This window comes from Musca autumnalis, unplaced genomic scaffold (genome assembly GCF_047663935.1).
Source record: "Musca autumnalis isolate F117 unplaced genomic scaffold, ASM4766393v1 scaffold_2, whole genome shotgun sequence".
In the NCBI taxonomy this organism is placed as follows: Eukaryota; Metazoa; Arthropoda; class Insecta; order Diptera; family Muscidae; genus Musca; species Musca autumnalis.
This window is the reverse complement of record NW_027411755.1, coordinates 242,698,847-242,726,156: the sequence shown is the minus strand read 5'-3', so window position 1 is coordinate 242,726,156 and position 27,310 is coordinate 242,698,847. Positions and strand designations below refer to the sequence as shown.

Genomic DNA, 27,310 nt, shown 5'->3' with positions numbered 1-27,310 from the left:
TTGAACCGAATCGGTTCATCCGTTCGAGAGTTATCGTGCGCTCCAGCCAGCAGGACAGACAGACAGACGGACGGACATTGCTAGATCGACTCAAAATTGTCTGAAACACATTTCGTCCAAACATACTTGGAGTCTAAAACCATTATTTCGATGAGGCACATTTTCATCGTATCAAAGTGTATATACCCTCCTTAGCCTAAAGGCTGAGGGTATAAAAAATATATATCGTCTGCTCCGTCGGAATAGGTCGTAAGTCCACTTTTTTGGAAAATCGCGTTTTTGTTGCGGGATGATAGTACAAGTCAAAACACGTCGTATGATACAAAGAAAATGGTAGTATGTCGTGTTTTTTATATGTTTTGCCCCTGTCGGTAAAGGTCGTAAGTCCACAAAACGTAAAAATTTGAGTAAGAACAGGTCGTAAGTCCACAAAAAAAGTATACTTTAAAAGAATACTACAGCTAATGTAGTTCAGATGTAATATTTAACGTCATCCATGGTTGGGGTACAATGTAAAGAACTAGCCTACACCTTTGGATGATAATCGGATGATATTTGGCGGAGCCTGTGGACCAAACTTTTGAACAAAAATGTGATAAATTCTATATTGCAACGAAAATTTACATTTGAAATCTATTTTCCCCTATAAGCGAACTGATTATGAAATATGGACTTCTGGCATTTTCATTGATACAAATTGGGATGCTGTATGTGTTCAAATACCTCATATATTGAAAAATTTGTAAAAAAAAAATCAAAATTTTTACTGTTTTTACGGTCGAATATCTTACTTAACTTTATCAACTGGTAATTTGTGGTTTCTCTAGGGACATTTATTCACATAACGAGATTAGTTTGTAAATTGAATTCAATAAAGAAATACCTTCTAACGGACGGGTAAATGCATTATATTATTAAATGATTCTAAAATAATAATTGATTGAAATGTTATTAAACTAAGAAGACATCATGGTTTTTGCTAACAAAGAGCAGTATGAATTTGGAATGGAATTAGACGATGGTGTCATGGGTCTAGTTCCCTATGGTTTTCACAGTGATTCTGAAAGCTCTGATGAAAAACTTCCTTAACGCAGGAAGACATTACATGCTGAAGATTCTACATGGTTTGCAGACAAAAACAAAAGATGCAGGGAGTTGGGGCAGAAATACTTGGGAAGACAAAAAAGGACACTATTTGAGATTGCAATGTAGCTAAGAAACCAGGTACATTACAGGAATTAATCATGAAATTTAATTGAAGGAAAAGGTCGTAAAACAAAAATACAAGGACGTAAGTACAACGTGTCATGTTTTATATTAAATATTAGCCGAACCGGTCTACGTTGCTGGCCCCTGAAACAGCTTTATGTTACCTTTTCTTATGTCAATTATATTTTTTTTGCATCGCAAATTTGTTGGGATATGCAAGTGACTATCAATAACAAGTAAGAATGTCGTTAAATTCGGCCAGGCCGAACTTATTATACCCTCCACCATGAGTTGTATTGAATTTTATGAAGTAGACTAAATACCAAATTTCAGCAATTTCGGTAAAACAATGTACCTAACCTTCAAAATACCGAAATTTGGGAGGCACCGTTATATGGGGCTATATGGAGGCGTGGACCTAAATTTATGGGAGAAAGTTTTATACCCCAAACGAAGAATAAATACCAAATTTCAGCCATTTCGGAGAAATATTGAGGCCACACCTTCAAAATACCGGAAATCGGGAGGTACCGTTCTATGGGGGCTATATGAAGGCGTGTACCTATACAGACAACATTTTAGGGGAAAGTTGTATACCCCCAACGAAGACCAAATACCAAATTTCAGCCATTTTGATGGGTTAATGAAGCTAAAATCTTGAAAATAGCGAACATCAGGAGGTACCGTTCTATGGGGGCTATATCAAAACGTGGACCGATATACACCCTTTTCAATACCAAACATCCTAGAATAATAGAAACTTCTATACCAAATCACAAAGATCTATCTTAAAAATTGGGAGCTGTATCTTAATTTCAAAAGACGGACAGATGGTCATGGTTATACCGACATAGAATTTTACTCTGATCATGAATATATATAATTTATAGGGTCTTCGCTGAATATATCGATATGTTACAAACTGAATGACAAATTTAATTATACCCTCCATATTATGGTGGAGTGTATAAAAATCTTCAGAAATGTTGGTGCCGATATGCAATTTTAACATACCGCCAAATAACTGAAGACTTGAGGCATGCCGACTGTGTCCACCTTCATATAATGTGTCTTATATACCTGATGAAACTATAGCTATCGATATGTTGGCTTCTAATCTAAACACTTGTTTTCCAATAAGACCAAAGTTTCGTTATGCATAGCACGTGGTATTTCCATTGATTTGTAGCATATTTAAGAAAGTGGGAGTGGTCGGGTCTTATTGCTGAAATATGTACCCAGAATTATGGAAACGGAATCGTTCGTAAGTTTTATATATATCGCATTAAAAAACAAGTAAGAAAAGTCTATAGTCGGACGGAGCCGACCATGGGATACCCTATACCACTATCCCTGGACAATCGCTCTCCACGGAACTTCTTTTCAATAATTGTAAAAATTTAATTATCAAATATCAGAGATGTAATGTATAATACTTATGACCAAAACCAAAAAGTTATCTAGCATGACAAAGACATTTTTGTAGCAGGAAAGGAAAATTTAGTTCACACAAACTAAACTGTAATGAAACCCACTTATGTAGTACTACTACTTCCGTTGTTTAACCGCTACGTTATTGAAATTTTTACCAATTTCACACATAAGTTTCAGTCCATTTAACCCGCTAAGTATTACCTGATCTTCAGGTTGGTTTGTACGCTTCTTCTTCATCATAAACTCAAACTTTGTTTAAAATTTTGCGTATTATTATTTTGACCTAGAGAGCCGCTACAAAATTGGTTAAAATTTTGTTTTTGGTCCATTTCATCCCCTGAACATTTCACGATCATCACCAAAAACTAATCATTTCTAATCTGGCCCGAACCCAGTCTCCTTAAAAAATTCGTTACAATCGGTCCATAATTGCGGCCTTAAGCTTGTTTACAAATTTTAATGGACGGACACACATTGCTAAATCGCTTTATCTCGTCGAGATATGAATTTTGGCATACCAAATAAGGGGTCTAGGACGAATATTTCGTGGTGTTACATAAACTTTTGGAGAGACAATATGTAGCATGGGATAAAAATGTAGTTCTCTACACAGAACCCATTATATATTAGGCAGTAGGCCCGGTATCTAGCAAACACTTAATTGCAATTTACATCAGAGGAAAGGTCAGTATTTTTTTTCCAAATGTAGGCTACTTTGCGAAATATATACGTGCTCAAGGAATTAAAATATCGACCAAAAATAAAATTTTTATATTTTTCATACAAAAGTAATGGTCCATTTCACCCGCTAAAGAATATCAGATCATCATTCAAAATTGTGGACATCTTTTTCGACCTATACTCGTAGCCGGTGCAAAATTTCGTGACTATTGATGTATAATTGCAGCTTCTAGCGAGTTTATTATTACACTACAAACAAATAACGGAATATATTAGGCTGTAACTCTGTTATCGGATCATGCACACATAATTGGCATAATTGGCATCAATTGAAAGGTCAAGCGTTCCACTTTCAAGTATATCTCACTTGTCCGGAATGTCACTTCCAGGAATTTAGATATAAGCTGTATATTAAAAATTTTCACACAAAAGTTTTGGTCCATTTAACCCTCTAAATATTATCCGATCGTCATCTCAAATTCCAAGCTTCTCCTTCGTGATATACTCTTACCTTATTTAAAATTACGCGTTGATCGGACTATTATTGAGGCCTACAGAGCCGCTAGAAAATTGGATAAATATTATGTTTTTGGTCCATTTCACCCGCTAAATATTTCACGATCATCACCAATAAGAATAGGGATCTATTCTGATCTGAACCCGACCTCCATACAAAATTTCGTGACGATCGGTCCATAATTGCGGTCTGGAGCGTGTTTACAATTTATAATGGACAGACGGACGGACGGACACACATCTCAAAATCGCTTTAACTCGTCGAGATATGAAGATTGGTATACCACATTGGGGGTGTCCGACGAATATTTCGCGGTGTTACATGAATTTTTACCAAAACAAACTTATAATACCCTTTTCCACATTGTGGTATAGGGTATAAAAATATTTAAAAAAGTCGACGTTTGAAAAAAAAAATAATTGTTAAAAAGTCAAGTTTTGAAAAATAAATTTAAAAAATAGTGGATTTTTAAAAATTCCACATTCGAAAAAATATTGTTAAAAAATCAAGGAAATATTTTTTTTGAAAATCCAGGGTTTGATATTTTAAAGATAGATATATATTTTGTGGTGGGCTTTGTTAAGCTGTCTATGTTCGAAAAATATTTTTTTTGAAAAAACCAGGAAAAAAATTATTTTTTATAAACATTTAAATAAATCAACAAACATAAAAAAACATTTTTTTCTAAATATTTTTTAGGTCTGGATTTAAAAAAAAACCATATGTCAATCCCGAATTGTTTTTAAATTTTTTTCTAACGTGTATTAAGAAACTATTTTTTTAACGAAGTTTGAAAGAAAATATTCATTTAATAAAACGAAAATGTTTATAAAAAATATGTTTATACCCTCAGCATACGGGCAAAATGTGCCTCATCGAAATAATGGGTTTAGACCCCAAGTATGTTTGGACGAAATCCGTTCCAGACAATTTGGAGTTGATTTAGCTGGCTGGAGCGTACGATAATTCTGGAATGGATCAACCCCAAACGTAGTTTAAGTTCGAAGATGGGCTATATCGGTCCACTCTTTCCGGTACCTCCCCCACAAAAGTTCAAAAATGTTCGGAAAAATTGTACGGACGGTAACTCTATCGAAAAGATATAACTCTCAAAATAAGATCCACTTCCGTAATGCACTATGTCGGTCCATTCCCTCCGCAAAACGTTTGAACTTTAATCCTAATCCACATTTTTGTCGGCAAGTTAAAATGTTCAAAAAGGGCCCCAAAATTCTGAAGAGACCTTAAATACATTCGATCTGTCCGCAGATTCACATAGGCTGAGGGTATATCTCTGTCGGCAAAGCCGACTGATATTTTTGTTTTTTCTTTAATTCGCGTTTGAAAAGAATATTTTTGGAAAACAATTTTCTTATGATTAAACATTTTTTTTCAAAGTTTAGGTTTGAAAAAATATTTTTTTTTTTTTAAATCCAAGCTTGAAAAAAATTTTGAAGTCCTCAAGCATATAACACTTAAGTTCGATTTTTTTAAATACCGGTTCGAAAAAATTATTTAAAAAAAAGTCCACGTTCGATGAAATTTTTTGTCCAGGATGCATGCTTGAAAAAATATTTTTAAAATATCCACCTGTGAATTAATTAAAGTTAAAAAATATTTTTCGAAAAAAATTTCGATTGATTAAATATTTACTTATAAAATTTAGGTTTCAAAAATATTTTTTAATCTAGTTTTGAAAAAAAAAAATATTTAAGATTAATCTGGATTGAACAATTATTTGTTTTTTTTTAATCCATATTTGTAAAAATATATTTTTTTTAACGTGGAGTTAAAGAATAAATACTGTTGTTAAAATATTTTATTTTTAATAAAATCCATTGTTGCAAAAATATTTCTTAAAAAACGACGTTTGGATTTTTTTAATCAACTTTTGAAATATTTTTTTTAATTCCTCATTTGAAATTTCTATTTACTTATTTGCAAAGATATTTTTTAAAATTCTTTGGTTGAGAAACGTTTTTTGTTTAAAGTACACCAACGTAAATCCTCAAAAAATTTTTAAAATCACTTAAGATAGATTATTTTTAAACCCACGTTTAAAAAATATTTTTAAAATCCACCTTTGAATTTTCTCTTTTAATTTAAAGATGTTCAATCATATTATTTAAAATACCCCAAGTTGGGTTTTGTTTAAAATCCAGGTTTGAAAAAAATATATTTGTTAAAACCCCACGTTAGAAAAATTGGTAATCAATTGTTTTAAAAAGTATAATTTTGAAGAAAAAATTTAAAAAAAATCGGATATGAAAAAAAATTATTTCTGAAAAATTGCGCATTTGAAAAATTCTTAAAAAACGCAAGTCTGAAATTTATTTTAATCCCGGATGAAAAATTTTTTTTGAAAAAACATTTCTTTAAAATTTAGGCTGAAAATAGAATTATTTAAAACGATTCAAATTTCTTTTTTTTAATCGACGCACAGAGGGGAAATTTGTGTTAAAAGTTGATCAAAAGCCCTAGAAAGCTCATTTATAGTCGGATTGATATAAAATTTTGCACAAAGCATATCTTCTGTACAAGGATTAATCCTATATAAAATAATGAAAATCGGTCCAGATTTGGATGCAGCTTCCATATATATTCGCATCTGATATGAGATAAAAATGCACCAAAATCACTGAAATTTGACACATGCAACCTGAACTAGCCTAAAAAAACATTGGGCCAATTTTCAAACAAATCGGTACAGATCTATATATAGTCCCATATACATATATTTTATTCCAAATTTTATTTTTTGAAACTTACTTAAATTAAATTTTTCTCAATTCACATGAGAAAAATCGTGAATGTTTCTGAATAATGCAGGCATATTTGATAGGTGTTGGTTTAGTCTGATAAATAAGAGTCCCGGTTATAAGGCGGAACAAAATTTAGTGTGAGTAAACCTTGCAATTCCATATAAAAATATTTCATATGTTAGTTCAGAAAATATAGATTTTTTCGGAATGGCGCAAATATGCGCAATTTTTTATGATTGAATCTGATATTTGAGACTCAAGCGCATAAAACATTAGAAGAAACTATGGTCGGGAAACGACGGGGAAATAGACTTTTTCACTATTGAAATTGTAGTAATCTTAAAAATTATAATAAAAAAATTTTATAAAGAGGATATGTATCAATATTATTATAGAGCAAAGATGTAAAATCAATCTGAAAATTTTAAATGCTAATCTTGTTCGGACACTGTACAAAAACAATAAATCTTGAAAAATATAAATTTTCGCGAAAATAATGTCATTTTAATGTTCACCTTATTTCTTAGTTTTCGAAAATTTACTTTTTGTTTTCAGTATGGCTGAGTTCAAGCGACTGCTGCATTGGATTGGTTAATCTTACAAAGTCGAGGATGGTTATAGCAAATGTAGAAAAGAGTCTGGTTGCCGTTTATCATCATTTTTTTCATAAAAAATGATTTTGATATTTTGAGTTTTGAGCAACTTTAGGCCTATGTTTCCCCTCTGTGCGACGTCTGAAACAAATTTTCAATCATTTTTTTTTAAATCCGGGTTGAAGAAATTATTTTTTAAAAGTCCACGTTTGAAAAACAGTTGACAATTGTTTTAAAAAATTAATTTTTGAAGAAGAAAAATCCGAATTTGATTTTTATTTAATCCAGTATGAAAAAAAGTTGTTAAAAAACCAGGATGGAAAAAAAATATTTTTTTTTTAAATTCTGGTTTGAAAAAATATTTTTTAAAATGTACTACGCGGTGCTCTTGAAGCAAATTTAAGTGGAAGGTGCTTACACCTGGAAATTTTTTGCAGATTTTAAATCTACAATGTTCATGGATGAGAAAAATCAAAAAACAAAAAAAAAATCGCCGGAGCGCTTTTTAAATAAATTGCGATTCAAGTTGACATTTTTAGGGGTTGTTTAGGTTTTTGCGATGTTGCTTGGAAACCGCAAGTCCTATAATAATGGGACTAAGGAAAATGTTGTAGCTATCAAAATTCTCTACAAGATTGACCTGTTAGATATTTTCGTAGGTTTTACCATTTTTGAGATATAGAAGTTCAAATTGGGACAATGCACTGACTGTATCGCCCCCTTATAAAACAATGTCATGAAGGGTGCGCCTTAACTAGCTTTTAATGAAAAACGCTTGCACAGGGGACGTTTTTCTGAATTCTGAAACAGCAATGTTCATAGATAAGAAAAATCCAAAAACAAGACAAAATCGTTGTAGAGATTTTGAAATAAATCGCGGTCAAAATTCACATTTTTATGTGTTTTTTTAAGTTTTCACGATTTTGCTTAGAAATCGCAAGTTCAATCGAAATGGAGCTAAAGAAAATGTTGTAGCTGTGAAAATTCTCTAGAGGATAGACGTTTATGATTTGTTCCCAGGCTGTACCATTTTTGAGGTAAAGAAGCTCAGTTTACATTTTTAGGTTTTTTTGTTAGGGTTTCGCGATTTTGCTTGAATACGGCAAGTTTTATCGATATGGACCTGAGAAAATCTTAAAGCTGTGAAAATTCTCTACAAGACTGGGTTATGTAACTTATCCGAGGTTGTATCATTTTTTAGATATACAATTTTAAGTTGAGAATTTGCAGTCATGACATTGTTTTATAAGGGGGCGATACAGAATTTAATTGAATTTGAATTGTCCAATTTGAACTTCTATATCTCAAAAGTTGTAAAACCTACGAAAATGTCATTAAGGTCAATCTTGTAGAGAATTTGGACGACTACAACTTTTTTTTATTCCCATTTTGATGGGACTTGCGGTTTCCAAGCAAAATCGCAAAAACCTAAACAACCCCTAAAAATTTCAACTTGATTTTTTTGATTTTTTTGATTTTTCTCATCTATGAACATTGTAGTTTCAGGATCCGCGAAAATTTCCCAGGTGTAAGCACCTTCCATTTAAATTTGATTCAATAGCACCGTGCCAAGTTCAATTTTGTTTTAAATCCGGGTTTGAAAAAATTGTTTCTTTAAATGTCAATGTTTGAAAAATAGGTAACAATAGTTTTAGAATATTAGATTTTGAAAAAGAAAAATCCACATTTGATTTTTTTTAATCCAGGATTGAAAAAAAAAATATTTTTTAAAAAATCCAGGGGCTTTTTTCTTTTTTAATGAAAAGAAGAAAACTGTCAAATGAAAAAATTTCAAGTTTTCATGGAACAAGAATCCAGCCGCAGGTTTGAAAAAAATATTTTTTTAAATGTTTGAAAAATGTTTTTTGTAGAAAACCTAAGTTTGAAAAAAATATATCTAGAAAAAATTAAGTTTTGAGAATAATATTTTCTTACAAATTCCACTTGAAGAAAATCCAGACTTAATTTTTTTATATCCACGATTGAAAAAACTATTTAAAAAAATTGAAGTTTGAAAAATATTTTTTAAATAATTTAGCTTTAAAAAAATATATTAAAAACACATTCAAAGACAGCCCAAGGATTGAAAAAATATTTTTTTAAAATTCAGGTTTGAAAAAATATTTTTTTAAATGTTTAAAAAATATTTTTTCTAAAAAACGTATGTTTGAAAAAAATATTTCTGGAAAAATTAAGTTTTGAGAATAATATATTTTTAAAAATTCCACGTGAAAAAAAATGTGGACTTAATTTTTTATATCCACGATTGAAAAAATTATTTAAAAAAATTAAAGTTTTAAAAACATTTTTTAAAAGAATTAGCTTTGAAAAAATATATTGAAAAATATTTTTATTTTTATAAAGGTTATGAGAGATGTGGAAGTGCGTAGAAACGCCATATTAATCACCATAGATGAGCGAAATATGGAATTTTAATATTCACCAATGATTAACTTTGTGGATTCCGAGATTTTGGGTACTCAGATATTTAGTCCGAGACTTCCCTGCCAAACTAAATCTACTGAGCTGTCTGTGACTGCCTTTATAAAACTGGAATTTTCTCTGTCCGCAGCCTGAGTTTGGAATTAAGCACAGCCGTGCATAGTGGAAAGTTTGTAAACATGATTTTGTGACTGAACTGAAGTGGTAGAGTTCGTAAATTATATAAAAAAACTGAGGACTGGAAGTTGAATGTAAATTTGTAAAACCAAATTCGTTGATAGAAAATTGATTTATAGGAAGATAGCTGGAGTTCCCTCAATAAAGAAATAATCTCCGAATTAAAACAATATTATGGAAATTTAAATCGAAGCACTCAACTTCAGACACGATCATTATCATTGACATGTGTAATTTCCACTGTGATAATATCTTCCTTATCTTTTTGATTTATTTCCACTGTTATACAATCCTGTTTCCAGACATCATCTTTGGAATCAGTCAACGAAAGCCGAGTACTGGAAGGTACTTCCATCGATTTCCAATTCCCCACAATAGAGGCTCGTTTCAAATTCATGCGTCCTACTCCAGCCTTCGGCCGCAGGCTGTCACCAGTTTCTTCAAGAGCTCCCAAACTACTGGTTATGGGTAGAACACGATGTGGAAAACGTGGTGAACCCTTAACACGTTCCCTTAACGTGGGTTGTATTTGAGCTATGGATGGTCTACGATTGGCGGGTAATTGAAAGTTAACTTTAGTTTCAGGTTCAAAAATATACTTATTTTCTACTTCTATTATGGGTACAGAAAATATTTGTGTTGCTGAGGAGGTGGTGGGGTGATGGTGGACTTGTGAAATATCTACAGTTTCAGCTGATATGGTGGGTATGGGCAGAAATGTGGGATCGGCAAAAGTTACATCTAAATGTGTACCACTCTTGGCTATGGATTTCCGTTTTAGTGGTTTGAGGTTCTCACCTCCTGTGTGGACTAAATCTATGTCGGATTTTTTCCGCTCTGCATAGATGGCGTTGCACGAGGCTGTTTGTGAGGATGGTATGAGTCGTGAAAATAACCCCACATGGGTCATAAGGGCCGCCTTAATACCTTTTTGATCTGCCAAACTGGCGATTGAGCCCTTATTACTCGACTGGGTTCGGGTGAAAATGCCTCGTATACGATTTATGATACCCGTCTTTGTTTCGGTGGCATGTTGATGGGCCAATCGTAAATTGAGCAGATCCTGTGCCGGTAGACACGACCCAGCTATGGTACGATCCTCCAGATGGGGTTGTGATGCAAATGTTACCGATTTACGCATCGGTATTTGCATGTACTCAGCTGATGGCCAACTGGCTCGCGGTATGACAGGCGGCAGGACAGAGAGTAATAGGTTGGGTAAAATACCTGATATGCTGGGGGTTCGGGATTTGCCACCGTGGCTAGGCGCCGGCAGATGTGATGATGTGTCGCTGGTTATCGTCACCTCGGGCTGGAAATAAAAAAAGAATAATCCAGGTTGATAATATTGTAAACAGCTTTTTTTTAAAAAATCTATTTTAGGAAACGCTTCGGAAATAATAATTAAAATAATTATTTAAAAAGTCGACGTTTGGAAAAGATTGAAAAAAAAAACTTCAAAAAAATTAACGTTTGGATAAAATATTAATAAAACACGTGTGGAAAAAATATCTGTAGAAAATCCAAGTTTGGAAAAAATCTTTTAAAATCCACGTTTAAAAATAATTTAAAAAAAGTCGACGACCGAAAACAAACATTGGTTCTAAAAAATAATTTTAAAAAATCCACGTTAAAAATGATTTCCGCTTGAGAAAATATTTTTTTAAAAAATCCACGTTTGAAGAAATTGTTTAAAAAATCTATAAACTATTTTTATAAAAATTTAAGTTATTTAAAAAAGAAGTTGAAGAAGTTATATAAAAAATATTAATTTTTAAAAAATCAATGTTTGAAAAAATTGTTTTAAAAGACGGATGATTAAAAAATGTTGAAAACACTACGTTTGAAAAAAATAGTTCTTTAAAAATCCGCATTTGAACAAATAATTTAAAAAACCACGCTTGAAAACATAATTTTATAAAAATACACGTTTTATTTTTTTTAAATCCACGTTTAAATTTTTTTAAATCCAACTTTAAAAATATAGTTTTTTTAAATTTAATTTTGAAAAAAATCTACCTTTGAAAAAATATTTCTTTAAAATAATCCACGCTTGAAAAATATATTTTTTAAAAAACCACTTCAAACAATTATTTTTATGTTGAAAATCCACTTTTTAAAAAATATTTGAAATATAATATATAAGAAATCCCTGTTCGAAAAAATAACTTTTTAAAAATCCACGTTCGAAAAATAACTTTTTAAAAATCCACGTTCGAAAAAAATAACTTTTTAAAAATCCACGTTCGAAAAAAATAACTTTTTAAAAATCCACGTTCGAAAAAAATAACTTTTCAAAAATCCACGTTCGAAAAAAATAACTTTTTAAAAATCCTCGTTCGAAAAAATCACTTTTTAAAAATCCACGTTCGAAAAAAATAACTTTTTGAAAATCCACGTTCGAAAAAAAATTACTTTTTAAAAATCCACGTTCGAAAAAAATAACTTTTTAAAAATCCACGTTCGAAAAAAATAACTTTTTAAAAATCCACGTTCGAAAAAAATAACTTTTTTAAAAAACCACGTTCGAAAAAATAACGTTTTAAAAATCCACGTTCGAAAAAAAGAACTTTTTAAAAATCCACGTTCGAAAAAAATAAAAAAGAACTTTTTAAAAATCCACGTTCGAAAAAAATAACGTTTTAAAAATCCACATTCGAAAAAAATAACTTTTTAAAAATCCACATTCGAAAAAAATAACTTTTTAAAAATCCACGTTCGAAAAAAATAACTTTTTAAAAATCCACGTTCGAAAAAAATAACCTTTTAAAAATCCACGTTCGAAAAAAATAACTTTTTAAAAATCCAAGTTCGAAAAAAATAACTTTTTAAAAATCCACGTTCGAAAAAAATAACTTTTTAAAAATCCACGTTCGAAAAAAATAACTTTTTAAAATTCCACGTTCGAAAAAAATAACTTTTTAAAAATCCACGTTCGAAAAAAATACCTTTTTAAAAATCCACGTTCGAAAAAAATAACTTTTTAAGAATCCACGTTCGAAAAAAAATAACTTTTTAAAAATCCACGTTCGAAAAAAATAACTTTAAAAATCCACGTTCGTAAAAATAACTTTTTAAAAATCCACGTTCGAAAAAATAACTTTTTAAAAATCCACGTTCGAAAAAAATAACTTTTTAAAAATCCACGTTCGAAAAAAATAACTTTTTAACAATCCACGTTCGAAAAAAATCTTTTTAAAAATCCACGTTCGAAAAAAAAATAACTTTTTAAAAATCCACGTTCGAAAAAAATAACTTTTTAAAAATCCACATTCGAAAAAAATAACTTTTTAAAAATCCACGTTCGAAAAAATAACTTTTTAAAAATCCACGTTCGAAAAAATAACTTTTTAAAAATCCACGTTCGAAAAAAATAAATTTTTAAAAATCCATGTTCGAAAAAAATAACTTTTTAAAAATCAACGTTCGAAAAAAATAAGTTTTTAAAAATCCACGTTCGAAAAAAATAAGTTTTTAAAAATCCACGTTCGAAAAAAATAAGTTTTTAAAAATCCACGTTCGAAAAAAATAACTTTTTAAAATTCCACGTTCGAAAAAAATATTTTTTTAAAAATCCACGTCTGGAATATTTTTTAAATCCACGTTTGAAAAAATAATTTTTAAACAATATACGTCGCGAAGGGTAGTTTAAAAAAATCAATCTTTAAAAAAATCCAGGTATAAAAAAAAATCACGTTTGAAAAAAATTTAAAAATTAACTTTTGAGAAAATGCTTTCTAAAAAATCCACGTTTGAAAAAAAAAAATAAAAATTCAACGGTGAATTCACTTCACCGTTTGTACAAATTTTAAAATGTACCGTTTGGAAGAATTGTTTTGAAAAAATCCTCGTTCAAATAATATTTAAAAAAGTCAAGCATTAAAAAAAATAAAATTATACGTTTGTTAAAATAATTTTTAAAAAATCCACTTTAAAAAATTGTAAAAAATCCTCGTTTGAAAAAATAATTTTTAAAATATCCACGTTAGAAAAATACACCTTTGAGAAAATATTTTTTAAAAAATCCACGTTTGAATTGTTTAAACCACGTTTAGTTTTTTTAAATCCACGTTTGAAATTTTTTCTAAAAATCCGCTTTTGTTTTTTTTTAATTTTTAAAAAATCTGCGTTTGAAATTTTTTTAAATCCACGTTTGAAAAATTGTTTTTAAAAAATCCGCGTTTGAATTTTTTTAACCACGTTTGATTTTTTTTAAAACTACGTTTGAAAATATAATTTTTAAAATACACGTTTGAAAAAATAAATTTTAAAAAATACACGTTTAAAAAAAATGTTTTAAGTTAAAAAAAAAAAGAAAAAAAAAATTAAAAAATCTATTTTTGAAAAAATATATATATTTTTTTAAATATAAGTTTGAAAACAAAATTAAAAAAATCTACGTTTGAAAAAAACCACGTTAATTATTTTACAAAATTAACTTAAAAAAATTGTAAAAAAATCAAGTTTAAATTTGAATTTTGTTAAATATCCACGTTAGAAAAAATATTTTCTAAAAAATTGAAAAAACATTTTTTAAAAAATCCGCGTTTGAATTTGTTTAACCACGTTTGATTTTTTTAGAACCACGTTTGAAAATACAATTTTTGTAATCCACGTTTGAAACAATAATTTTTAAAAAATACACGTTTAAAAACATAATTTTTAAAAAATCCAAATTTGAAGAAAGCATTTTTAAATTTACTTTAAAAAAATTGTTTTAAGTTTGAAAACAAAATTAAAAAAAAAAAACACTTTTGAAAAAATGTTTTTTTGAAAAATATAAGTTTGAAAACAAAACTAAAAAAACCAACTTTGAAAAAAAAAAAATTCTAAAAAAAATCCACGTTTGAAAAATAATTTTTTAAAGTTTGAAAAAATAATAATTAAAAAATCCACGTTTGAAAAAGTATTTTTTTTAAATCCCCCTTGTTAAAAAAATAATATTTAAAAAATCCAAGCCCAAAAATATAATTTTTTCTAAATCCGCGTTTGAAAAATAAATTTTAAAAAATTTAAGGTTTGAAAAATAATTAAAAATGTATCGTCTGAAAATAGATTTTTAAAAAAAATATAAAATCCACATTTGAAAAAAATTAAAAATTCAACGTTTGAAAAAATTAAAAATTAAGGTCTGGAAAAATTAAAAAGTTATGGTCTAAAAAAATATTTTTTTAAAAATCCACGTTTAAAAAATAATTCGTAAAAAGTCCACGTTTAAAAAATTATTTGTAAAAATCCACGTTTAAAAACTAATTTCTAAAAAATCCATGTTGAAAAAAAAAAACTTTTAAACGTTTGAAAAAATATGTTCATCTTTTCAAAATCCAACTGTGAATAAATAATACTTAAAAATCGACGTTTGAAAACGAAATTTTTTAAAAATCCACATTGTTCAAAAAATTATGTTTAAAAAATCCAGTTCCGAAAAAAATATTTTTTTTAAATCCGCGTTTGAAAAATAACGTTTAAATATCCACGCCTGAAAAAATAACTTAAAAAAATCAACCTTTGAAAAATTAACTTTTAAAAAAATCCACGTTTGAAAAAAAAGGTTTGAAAAGCAATTAAAACTGTAACGTTTGAAAAAATATTTAAAAAAGAAACTATAAAATGCACGTTTGAAAAGAAATTAAAAAAATTCAACGTTCGAATAAAAAATTTAAAAGTTAACGTCTGAAAAATGTTTTTAAAAAATCCACGTTTAAAAAATAATTCGAAAAAAATCCACGTTTAAAAAAATAATTTGTAAAACATTCATGTTGGAAAAAACTTTTAAAAATTCAACGTTTAATAAAATATTTTTAAAAAAATATAAAAGGTCACGTTTGAGAAAATAGTTTTCCATTTTTTTTTTTAAAATTAACGCTTAAAAAAATTGATTTTAAAAGAACCAAGTTTCAAAAAATATTTTTGTTTTATTATTGTATTAAATTTTTTCCTCGTTTAAATATTTTCCACGTTTGGAAAAATATTTTAAAAATATATGCTTAAAAAAGAAAAACAATTTGTTAAAAATGCGGTTATCCTTACCTTCAGTGCCGCAAATATCGATGCCGATGATGATGTGGTTGTGGAAGCTGTCCCCGATTCCAGCATCCGTTCCAGCTTACGTATTTCGGCATCAAGGCTTGCAATTTCCTTTTTATACACACGATTTTGTACTTCAACCCGATATTGCAATTCACGGCGATCATCCAAAACAAAGCGGCGGGTATTGCATTCCATTTTCAAACCCATGCTTGATATGACCGGATCTACAACATCATCTAGTAACAGCAGCAATAATAAAAGCACAGAGAAGGGAAATAAAGCAGAATATAGTAATAACGAAGAAGCTCATCTGAGTATTACATTAAATTTCAGCAAATTATAAACAACTTAAACTACTTCTATGTCTGCCTGTCTGCATGCTGCACTGCACTGCTCCTTGGGCAGCTGCTAATACTTTCATTTTCATGCAATTTATCTTCTTCTTTTTTTCTAGTTTTTTTTCTACTTTGTACTTACTTCTGGCCCATATATCATGCAGCTTGGGTATGAAAAGCAAACACAAAGTGGCCGTTGTTGAGGTTAATATTAATGCTGTTATCGTTATAAAAGCCAATGTAACACGTTCTGAGATGAGATTTGCCAAGACCACGACAATGCCACTGGTTATGACGACACTGTACACCGACACTCCAATGTACTGGGAATCATTGAGAGCTGGTATTTTCACGTGTCGCGTTTCCCAAGCCATGTAGACGCCCACAACCAGTAGCAGACCTTTATAACTGTAGAGGGCACCCAGCCATGTCTGAGTGTGTTGAGAACGACAGACTTCCACCTTTAAAGAGGTCGGTCGCAAGTGTTGCCATAAAATAAAGAAACGTTGAAGAAAAATAAAAGAAATTCCAAAAAAGAAAAAGAGAAAACCATAAAGCGCAAAGTTATGGCTTGAATGTGTTAGTGTATCATCCTATGTGTTTGAATTGTTGTTGTTTTTGTTTCTTGTCTTCCCTTGTTAGAAGGACTTGGGTCACAAGTTCTTTAAATCTTCTTTAAAGACTTAAAGTTCTTTTCGTTCGTTTTTTTCGTTTTTTGGTTTAGAAATTGATAATAATGGGAATACTTTGCTGTGTGTGTGGCTTGAAACTGTATAAATGTCAAATGCTTACAGGGTTGAAATTAATTCAAATGGGAATTCTTAAAGACTTTGGAATTCTTTTCATTTTAAATTGTGGCAAGTTTCAAACAAACGTTTGTGTCTAAAGGAAACATTGGTTAATTAGGGAAAGCATTTAAAAACAGTTGAGATAACACTGACTCGACACAACAAACAAACTTTAAACTGTTGGCCATAAATAATTTAAAGGAATTAAATATTGCTCCCTAACTCCAAACAAACGTGAAACAAAATCTATACTTACTTAATAGTTGTGAACAAATATGGGAATATGAGTTGAGGATGGTTGGACGTAAGGGTAATAAAAATAACTAGGATTCCAAAATAAAATAACTTTTTTTTTTTAAATACAATACGTAAGCTTTAAACAAACGTAAGCATATACATTCATTGAAATACAAAAGGTAGTAAATTTAACGTTGGGTATCAAATCGAGCGGTATAGAGTAAATTAAAGATTCTTTGGATAATCTGAAACTCCATGCAAGGGCCTTCAGATGTATAGGACCTTCAGATGGGGTGTAACAATTAAATTGAGGAATATTTAAATGGATGTTGATACAAAAATAAGATTGATATGGTTCATGATCCGAGTCAAATTATTTTATTTTCTTGATTATTTGATTATTATTTTATATTTATTATTATATTTATTTTTTATTATATTTACTAGCTAAATACCCGCTACTTTGTATGCGGAAAAGGAATAATATACAAATAAACAATATTTAATATGGAGAACACTGAGAATTTTGATGTACTAATACCTATTTGAATTGATGTTTAATTTCCTTCAAGTATTGCTCGTACAAGTTTTGTTCGAATTTAAAAAAAAGACCTCTATACTTCAACAGCGGCCTACATTTTAAATTCCAATTCATGCTTTATTAGAACGGTATGGGTATTTTGAAAATTTAATCCACATTTTCCAACCCAATTTTGGAATTTGTGATATAAAAATGTAGAATACCATTATTCAGAAAATGTTACCCTAACAGTTAATTTTTGAGATATTTTATTTTAGCCCTTTTTTCTCAGGATGTAAAAACATTCAGTACATTATTTAGAAACCGAATTCGTTTTAACTTAGAAACAATAGTACATTATTCAGTAGAATTTTTAAAATCCAGGACCTTAGCTCAAACGTTCCAGTTTTAGCTCTACTTGTTCACCCAATGTCAATGGTATTACATGTAGAAACCTTTCATACATTTAAAGGCTGATTTAAATAAAGTTTCTGATCCAATCTCAACGGTGATCCTCATAACAAATTTTATTTGTCGATTCACCCAATACCAGTGCCTCAATATTTAGTATTATTTAATACTTCTAGTACACTTATTGTACGACCACCTCTACCAATGAACCTGACAAATCAATAATATATTAGAATTTCACTTCTATTCCTTAACACAATACCAAATTTATTGCAATTTTGTACTTTTCACGCACTTATGATATACTTCCATCTTCATTGCTACACCTAACGTCAAATTTAATAGCATTTAGTACATTTCGTATTTCTCTAATTTTAGAATGGGTATCTATTTCAAAAAATCCGTATCTAAACACCAACACAATCCCTCATACAATTCCACCTATGTATGTATATCCCTTCATGCAACACCAAACTGGTAACAAATTTAGTACTTATAGTATGTATGGAAACCTGAAAGTATGTATGTATAAGTTTCAAAAATTACCTCCTTTTATCCAAAACTATATCCCAACGCGATTTTGTATTTTTCGTATACATTAGTACGCATTTCCAAAACTTCCTCTATATCTCCACTCTAAACGTCAACTGCTATGCTAATACCAAATTTCACAATTTCAGCTCTACGCCTTAGCACAATAACAATTTGGACCAAATTCTGTGCCACTTAGTAGTTTTGGTATACTTATTGTACGTATATCCACAACCACATCCATATCTCAACCCTACATACCAACAGCGGCTATAATACCAAATTTCCGAATTCCACCTCTATTCATAATACCATTAATACTTTTAGTATGAAAGTACGAATTTCAATAACTATCTCCAATAGTAATTGCGAATTTCAGGATTCCACCTCTATCCGTTCTCCCAAATCCAAATTGTACCAAATTTAGTACCATTTAGTACTTTTCGTACACATAAGTACGAATTTCCAAAACTACCTCAATCCTATACTGCAACAGTAAACATAACTCCAAATTTCAGGATTCCAGCTCTATCCGTGCAACCAAATCCAAATTGTACCAAATTTAGTACTTTTCGTACACATAAGTACGAAAAAACTACCCCAATATCAATCCTACACTTCAATAGTAATTTCAATTCCAAATTTCAGGTTTCCAGCTCTATCCTTTCACCCAAATACAAAGTGTACCAAATTTAGTACCATTTAGTACTTTTCGTTCTCATAAGTACGAATTTCCAAAACTACCTCAATCCTATACTGCAACAGTAAACATAACTCCAAATTTCAGGATTCCAGCTCTATCCGTGCAACCAAATCCAAATTGTACCAAATTTAGTACTTTTCGTACACATAAGTACGAAAAAACTACCCCAATATCAATCCTACACTTCAATAGTAATTTCAATTCCAAATTTCAGGTTTCCAGCTCTATCCTTTCACCCAAATACAAAGTGTACCAAATTTAGTACCATTTAGTACTTTTCGTTCTCATAAGTACGAATTTCCAAAACTACCTCAATCCTATACTACAACAGTAAAAATAACTCCAAATTTAAGGATTGCAGCTCTATCCGTTCTCTCAAATCCAAATTGTACCATATTTAGTACCATTTAATACTTTTCGTACACATAAGTACGAATTTCCAAACCTACCTCAATCCTATACTCCAACAGTAACCGAATCTCGAAATTTCAGGATTCCAGCTGTTTCCGTTCACCCAAATATAAATTGTGCCAAATTTAGTACCATTTAGTACTTTCCTCTACCCATAAGTACGAGTTTCCAAAACTACCTCAATCCTACACTCCATAAGTAATCTTAATTATAAATTTCAGTATTCCAGCTCTATCTGTTCACCCAAATCCAAAATGTACCAAACTTAATACCATTTAGTACTTTCCGTACCCATAAATACGAATTTCCAAAACTACCTCAATCCTACACTCCATATGTAATTTTAATTCCAAATTTCAGAATTACAGCTCTTTCCGGCCACCTAAATTTAAATTGTACCAAATTTAGTACCATTTAGTACTTTCCGTACCCTTAAGTACGAATTTCCAAGACTAACTCAATCTTACACTCCAAAAATAATTAAATTCCAAATTTCAGGATTCCAGCACTATCCGTTCACCCAAATCCAATTTGTACCAAATTTAGTACCGTTTACTACTTTTCGTACCCATAAGTAAGAATTTCCAAAACTACCCCCATATCTCAATCGCACACTTCAACGTTAATCTAAATTCCAAATTTCAGGTTTTCAGCTCTATCCGTTCACCCAAATCCAAAATGTACCAAATTTAGTACCATTTAGTACTTCTCGTACACATAAGTACGAACTTCCAAAATCATTTCCTTATATCAACTCCACTTCCCAACCTTGATTCCCACACCAAATATGAAGATTGTAGCTATATCTGCTCAAAATATGCAATTGGTACCAAATTTAGTAACTTTTCGTACACTTATAGGTCGAATTTCCAAAAACCCTTTGGTACATCTTTCTAACTGTCCATCAGTTACCCTCATTCCAAATTTCAGAATTCTAGCTCTTCCCGTTTGCCTAATACAAAGGGTACCATATTTAGTACCTTTTAGTACTTTTCGTACCCTTCTAGGTCGAATTTCCAAAAACCCAGCCTTATCTCACCCCTACACACCGACAGCAACCCACAGTCAAAATTTCAGCTTTCTAGCTTCAGCGGTTTCGTCTGGGCGATGATATGTCAGTCACTCACTCAGTCACTCAGTCACTCACTAAGCTCTTTTATATATATAGATATTTTATTATTATATTTATTTTTTAATGAAATAATAAAGTAAACACTTTATAACGAGAACAATTTAGTAATTTTTTATCGTTTTACGGTAATCTGTCTAAGCTGACATTTTTCCAAGATGCACAGCAATGCAGAATTCGATTTTATTGCCAACGACCAGATCTTTTTCATTTGAAAAATTATTTGTAAAAAAAGCTAAATTTAAAACATTTTGTTTAATAAATCAACGTTTTTAAAGTTCTTTGAAAAAATCGCATTAAAAAAAATTATTATTAAAAAATTAAATTTGAAAACATTATTTTGAGAAAGACCATTTCTAAAAAAATACTATTTTTGAGAATCCATGATTGAAAAATTGTTTTAAAAAATCAATGTTTGAAAAAATTATTTTTAAAAACTCCGCGTTTGAAAAAATTATTTTAAAAATTATAATATATAATTGTTCCACAAATATCCTAGATGGGACAAGGAAGACTTCTCTCATATCAATGAGTGCACCCCGATTCATATTAGCTTAATGATATGGGACATACTGTTTATTGCCGAGTCCCAACGGCGTGAACTAAGACACCACTTGTAGAGAAGTTTTACAAGGCTGAAATATTCAGGAAATGTTGCCAAAATCACTGAGGGGTATTTTGCCACCGTTGAACATTTGATGTTGCCTGGCCTGGGAATCGAACCCCAAGGACCTTTAGCGTGCAAGGCGGGTGTGCATACCATTGCACCACGGTGGCACCCAAAAAAAATTTAAAAATTCACCATTCAAAAATATTTTTTAAAAATCCATTTTTGATATTCTTAAAATCCACGTTTTATTTTTTATACCCTCCACCATAGTATGGAGGGTATATTAAGTTTGTCATTCCGTTTGTAACACATCGAACTAATCATTTGCGACCCTATAAAGTATATATATTCTTGATCAGGATAAAATTCTAAGACGATCTAGCCATGTCCGTCTGTCCGTCCGTCCGTCTGTCCGCAATAATTGAGATAGAGTGCTGAAATTTTGCACCCGAGGGTCTTTTTCTATAGGCAGGTCAAGTTCGAAGATGGGCTATATCGGTCCACTCTTTGGTATAGCCCCCATATAACGGTACCTCCGGATTTGAGGTATTTTGACGTTCTTCGCCACATTTGCAGACCGAATTAGCTATAATTTGACACCTAGGGTTCCTAGTATCCCAAAGGATATGGGCATAGGTCCATGTTTAGGTATAGTCCCCATATAACCGTACCTTCCGATTTTCGGTATTTTGAGAATTTTAACCACCAATTGTAACCGAAATATCTGCAATTTGACATTTGAGGTTCTCAGTGTTTATGAAACATCTCCACGAAACATCGTCAACATAGGTCCATGTCTTGGTATAGCCCCCATATATCGGTACCTCCCGATTTTCGGTATTTTGAGAATTTTAGCTACAATTTTTAACCGAACTAGCTATAATTTGCCATTTGAGGTTCTCATTCGTCATGAAATATCTCCACCAAACATCGTCAACATAGGTCCATGTTTTGGTATAGCCCCCATTTAACGGTATCTCCATATTTTCGGTATTTTGAGAATTTTAGCCATCATTTGTAACCGAACTATCTGCAATTTGACATTTGAGGTTCTCAGTGGTCATGAAACATCTACAGCAAACATCGTCAACATAGGTCCATGTTTTGGTATGGTCCCCCTATTACCGTACCTCCCGATTTTCGGTATTTTGAGCATTTTAGTTAAAATTTTTAACCGAACTAGCTGTAATTTGACATTTGAGGTTCTCAGTGGTCATGAAACATCTCTACGAAACATCGTCAATATAGGTCCATTTTTTTTGGTATAGCCCCCATATATCGGTACCTCCCGATTTTCGGTATTTTGAGAATTTTAGCTACAATTTTTAACCCAACTAGCTGTAATTTGCCATTTGAGGTTCTCAGTGGTCATGAAACATCTCCACCTAATATCGTCAACATAGGTCCATGTTTTGGTATAGCCCCCATATAGCGGTACCTCCCGATTTTCGGTATTTTGAGAATTTTAGCTACAGTATTTAACCTAAATAGCTGTAATTTGACATTTGAAGGTCTCAGTGGTCATAAAACATCTCCAACGAAACATCGTCAACATAGATTCATATTTTGGTATAGCCCCCATATAACGGTATCTCCCCTATTCGGTATTTTGAGAATTTTAGCTGTAATGATCGGTATTTTGAGAATTTTAGCTACAATTTTGTCTATTCAAAAATAATCGTCAATATAGGTCCATGTTTTGGTATATCCCCCCCATATAACTGTACCTCCCGATTTTCGGGAATTTTCAGTGGTCACGAAATTTCTTCACTAAAATTCGTCAACATGGGTCCATTTTTGAGGGTCTACATGTTTTGATGAAACTACCCTCAATTTGACTCTTGAAGTTCCCTGCAGCTATAAAATTTTTCCGCCAAAAAATTTAAAGATAGGTTGACTCTTTGATATAGCCCCGTAGGTGGTACCTTTCACCTAGCTGAACACATTTTTTTAGATTAGATTAGATAACAATGTGCAACAAAATGGAGGTGAAAGTCTGGGGCACGGAAAATTCCTCTTGGGGAAGAACGGCCGTGGTGAGTATATTATGAACTCCGAAGGGCAGATCCGCCATAACGCGGAAGTTCCACTCACGGCGCATCTGTCCTTCGGGGTTTTTAATATACACACACCAAGTGCTTTCATCTCCAAAAGGAATTATCTCTGCACCAACATTTGTGTTCACAGTGTAATTAAAGCAATAGTGGGAGGCACTAATTGTCTATCCATGGTCGAAAAGTTGTTCCACCTAAAATTGTGAAAGGACTCTAATTATTCCATTTTAATTAAGACTATTTTATGGTGGAGGGTATAAAAAGTTCGGCCGGCCGATCTTAACGACTTTTTAATTGTTTTTAATTTACGTTGTAGAAAACTGTTTATACAAAATTATGTTTTAAAAAATCAAAGTTTCAAAAAGTTATATTCAAAAAAAAAAAAAAAATTGAAAAAATCTGCGATTCATATATTGTTATAAAATCCACGTTTCAAAAAATAATCTACCGAAAATCAACGTTTCAAAAAATTAAAACATCCATATTTCAAGAAATTGTTTTCAAAATATATTTTTAATAAAATCCGCGCATTTTCAATTTTTTTATTTTCAATATATTTTTTTAAAACAAATACACCTTTCCAATTATCATTTTCTGATTTATTTTTAAAAAAGTTTATTTTGCAAAAAATATTTTTTTTTTAAATCCACGCTGCAAAAATATTTTTTATAAATCCACGTTTTAACAAAATATCTTCAAAATTTCTTTTTAATTCAAAAAATTATTTTCAAAATATATTTTTAATAAAATCCGCGAATTTTCAATTTTTTTTATTTTTAAAAAAAAATATCTTTAAAAATTTTATTTTCTACTTCATTTTAATAAATTTATGTTTCAAAAAATATTTCTTAAAAATCCACGCTCCAAAAAATATTTTGTATAAATCCACGTTTTAACAAAACATTTTAATTTTTTTTTAAATCCTTGAACCTTAGAAAATTACTTTTGAAAAAAATTAAAGAATATATGTTTCAAAAATTATTTTCATAAAGTCTTTTTGAAAAATCTACGTTTCAAAAATTTCAAAAATTAAAAAACTTATTATTAAAAATCTTAAGCAATCATATGATTGAATCTTCAACTAAAACAAAACAAACAAAAAACAGCGAAGGCACGCGCAAAAGGGAATTTTTTAAATAAAATTCCAACAACATACACACAGGTAACTGTGCTGATGTTATTTCAACTTAACAGAAATTGATGATTTCTTACTTGAATCGTGCTGTCAGCTTGCAAATATTTTGTTGTGGTGTTTTTTTGGGAACGCCGACAAGTGAGCATCATTTTCATTAACATGAGAATACTAAAAAATCATCACTTCTTAAACTGAAAAGCCAATTGATTATTCCCTTCGCCGGGATGTAATCATGATATTGGGAGCGATCAGTAAATTTTGCAAGCTGTCAGTGCGTTTTGTAAACATTACTCTCTGCAAAGAAAGTAATGATGAAGTTAAGCCAATGGGGGAGTACTCCAGACTTAAGCAATCGTTATTAAAAATCCATATTTGCAAAGACTATTTTGAAAAAGTCCGTTTAAAAAAATAGCATTTTTAGGGAATCATGATTGAAGAAATTATTAAAAAAATCAATGCTTGAAAAATATTTTTAAAAAATCCGCGATTGAAAATTCACCATTAAAAAATATTTAAAAAAATCCATTTTAAATTTTCTTATAATCAACATTTTAATTTTTTAAATTTACGTTGTAGAAAACTGATTATAAAAAATTATGTTTTAAAAATTCTACATTTCAAAAAACATTCTAAAAAAAATGCACGCATTTTCAAAAAAAAAAAATCCAAATGATTTTTAAAAAGATCCATGTTTCAAAAAATTATTTTTGAAGCAATCAACATTTTAATAATTACAGTTTAACGCCCTCTACATTTCAATAGTAACACTTTTAAGCTTTTGTACTTTTGTCATTGTGATTTTATACCTTTTCATATTTCCTATTGTGATTGTTCTTTACATTTTTAAAGTTAACAGCTAAAAATACACCTCTGTAAATATACTTAATACTACTACTTTAAGCAACTATGTACTAAACTTTATCATACATGACTAAACGACTTTGTCGCTTCTCAAAGTGAAGGTAAGTAGAATAAAATTCAATAAATTCGTTCATTCCTCTTGAAAAACTTGAACTCTGTACATCAACCTCAGTGCTTCCTTAAGTAGTTGAAACTGATAGCAGAGCATCATTCGCAATACAGAGAGTGAATCAACCAAACAATCTACGAAAATCGTGTTTTCTTTATTTTCTAATTTATTTTTAAACAATTTATCTTTGGGTGACATAGGGGATGAGAGATACCAAGAAACGGTCCTGACCGGCTTTAACATGGCAAAGTCCAGGATTTATCTTGGTCACTCTCTCATCTCAAGTGGACACTGACCTCCCCGTGGTGTCACCTGGGGAGGTGCCTTTAACACCCGTTGAAGGTAGTGAGCTAACATGTGCCGCGCGTTCACCCATAAGAACGTTAAAAACTTGGGTTTGGGCGCCGGGTTAGTAACCCTCCCCTAGAAAAAGCAGCCTACTATGAAAAAACAAAAGAAAAGAACAACAATTCCCTCTAAAGTTGACGACCCCCGCAAACGTTTTATGGACCATGATCTGCGAATTTGCACCTGGAATGCTCGCACTCTTTATAGAGAAGGTGCAGTCTTCGCATTGGCAGACGTACTTGAGAAGTACAAGGCCCATATTACTGCCATACAGGAAATACGATGGATTGGGAAAGGCGTCACAACAACACCTAAAGGTGACGCACTGTATTATAGCTGCCATAACATAAAGCATGAGTTTGGTTGCGGATTTGTAGTTGGCCGGAGATTAAAACACCTGGAATCCAGCTTCACACCCGTGAATGAAAGACTTGCTACAATTCGAATAAAAGCAAAATTCTTCAACATCAGCTTTATTTGCGCTCATGATCCCACTGAAGACAAGGACGAACAGACCAAAGATATATTTTATGAGCGCATAGAAGAAACATATGAGCGTTGCCCTGCCCATGACATTAAAATCATTCTAGACGATTTTAATGCCAAAATTGGAAAGGGGAATATCTTTGGCCCAACAGTCGAAAAATTCATTCTCCACAATGAAACATCTGACAATGGTACCCATAAGGGTACCTGGCTGTCTCCAGATCAGAAAACAAGAAATCAAATTGACCACGTTGGATACATGCAACACAACCATCGAGCGTGTTGGATGTGCGCTCGCTCCGAGGAGCAAACATAGACTCGGACCACTACCTTGTTGCAGCAAAGGTACGCACCCGGTTAAACGTAGCAAACAAAGTACGAACAGACACAGCACGAAAGTTAGACATCGGTAAGCTGCAATCACAACAGACAGCCACAGCATATTCCACTCAACTAGCCCAATTGCTTAATCAAAGCACTCCTCATCCCGATAACATATCAGCGTAATGGCAAAGTATTGCCCACTCCATGCAAACAGCCGCAAAATCCATACTTGGATACCAGAGACCTCCACCAAGGAATCCATGGTATGATCAGGAGTGTCGTGCTGCTACCGAAGAGAAAAATGCGGCATATCGGGATAATTTACAATCAGTAGCAAAGCGCAGCGCACGAGATAAGTATTTGGAGAAAAGGAGAGAGAGGAGAAACATCTTTTCCGCAGGAAAAAGAGAGAGATGGAAAAGCGGGAGTGTGAAAAAATTGAGATGTACAGGAGCCAGAATGAAGTCCCAAAA

The 27,310-nt window shown here is 31.1% G+C and overlaps 1 protein-coding gene across 1 annotated transcript in view; it reads right to left on the bottom strand.

The window, feature by feature from the left end:
* Positions 1–8,853: 8,853 nt before the first annotated feature.
* Positions 8,854–27,310, bottom strand: part of GABA-B-R3 (gamma-aminobutyric acid type B receptor subunit 3) — an 84,727-nt gene continuing 66,270 nt past the window's right edge. The window contains exons 8-10 of the mRNA XM_073965489.1: positions 16,323–16,641; positions 15,846–16,081; positions 8,854–11,127 (exon numbers count right to left, since the gene is read on the bottom strand). Of these exons, the coding sequence (XP_073821590.1) occupies positions 10,018–11,127; positions 15,846–16,081; positions 16,323–16,641 (1,665 nt within the window). The 3' untranslated portion in view covers positions 8,854–10,017. The remainder of the gene's footprint in view (positions 11,128–15,845; positions 16,082–16,322; positions 16,642–27,310) is intronic.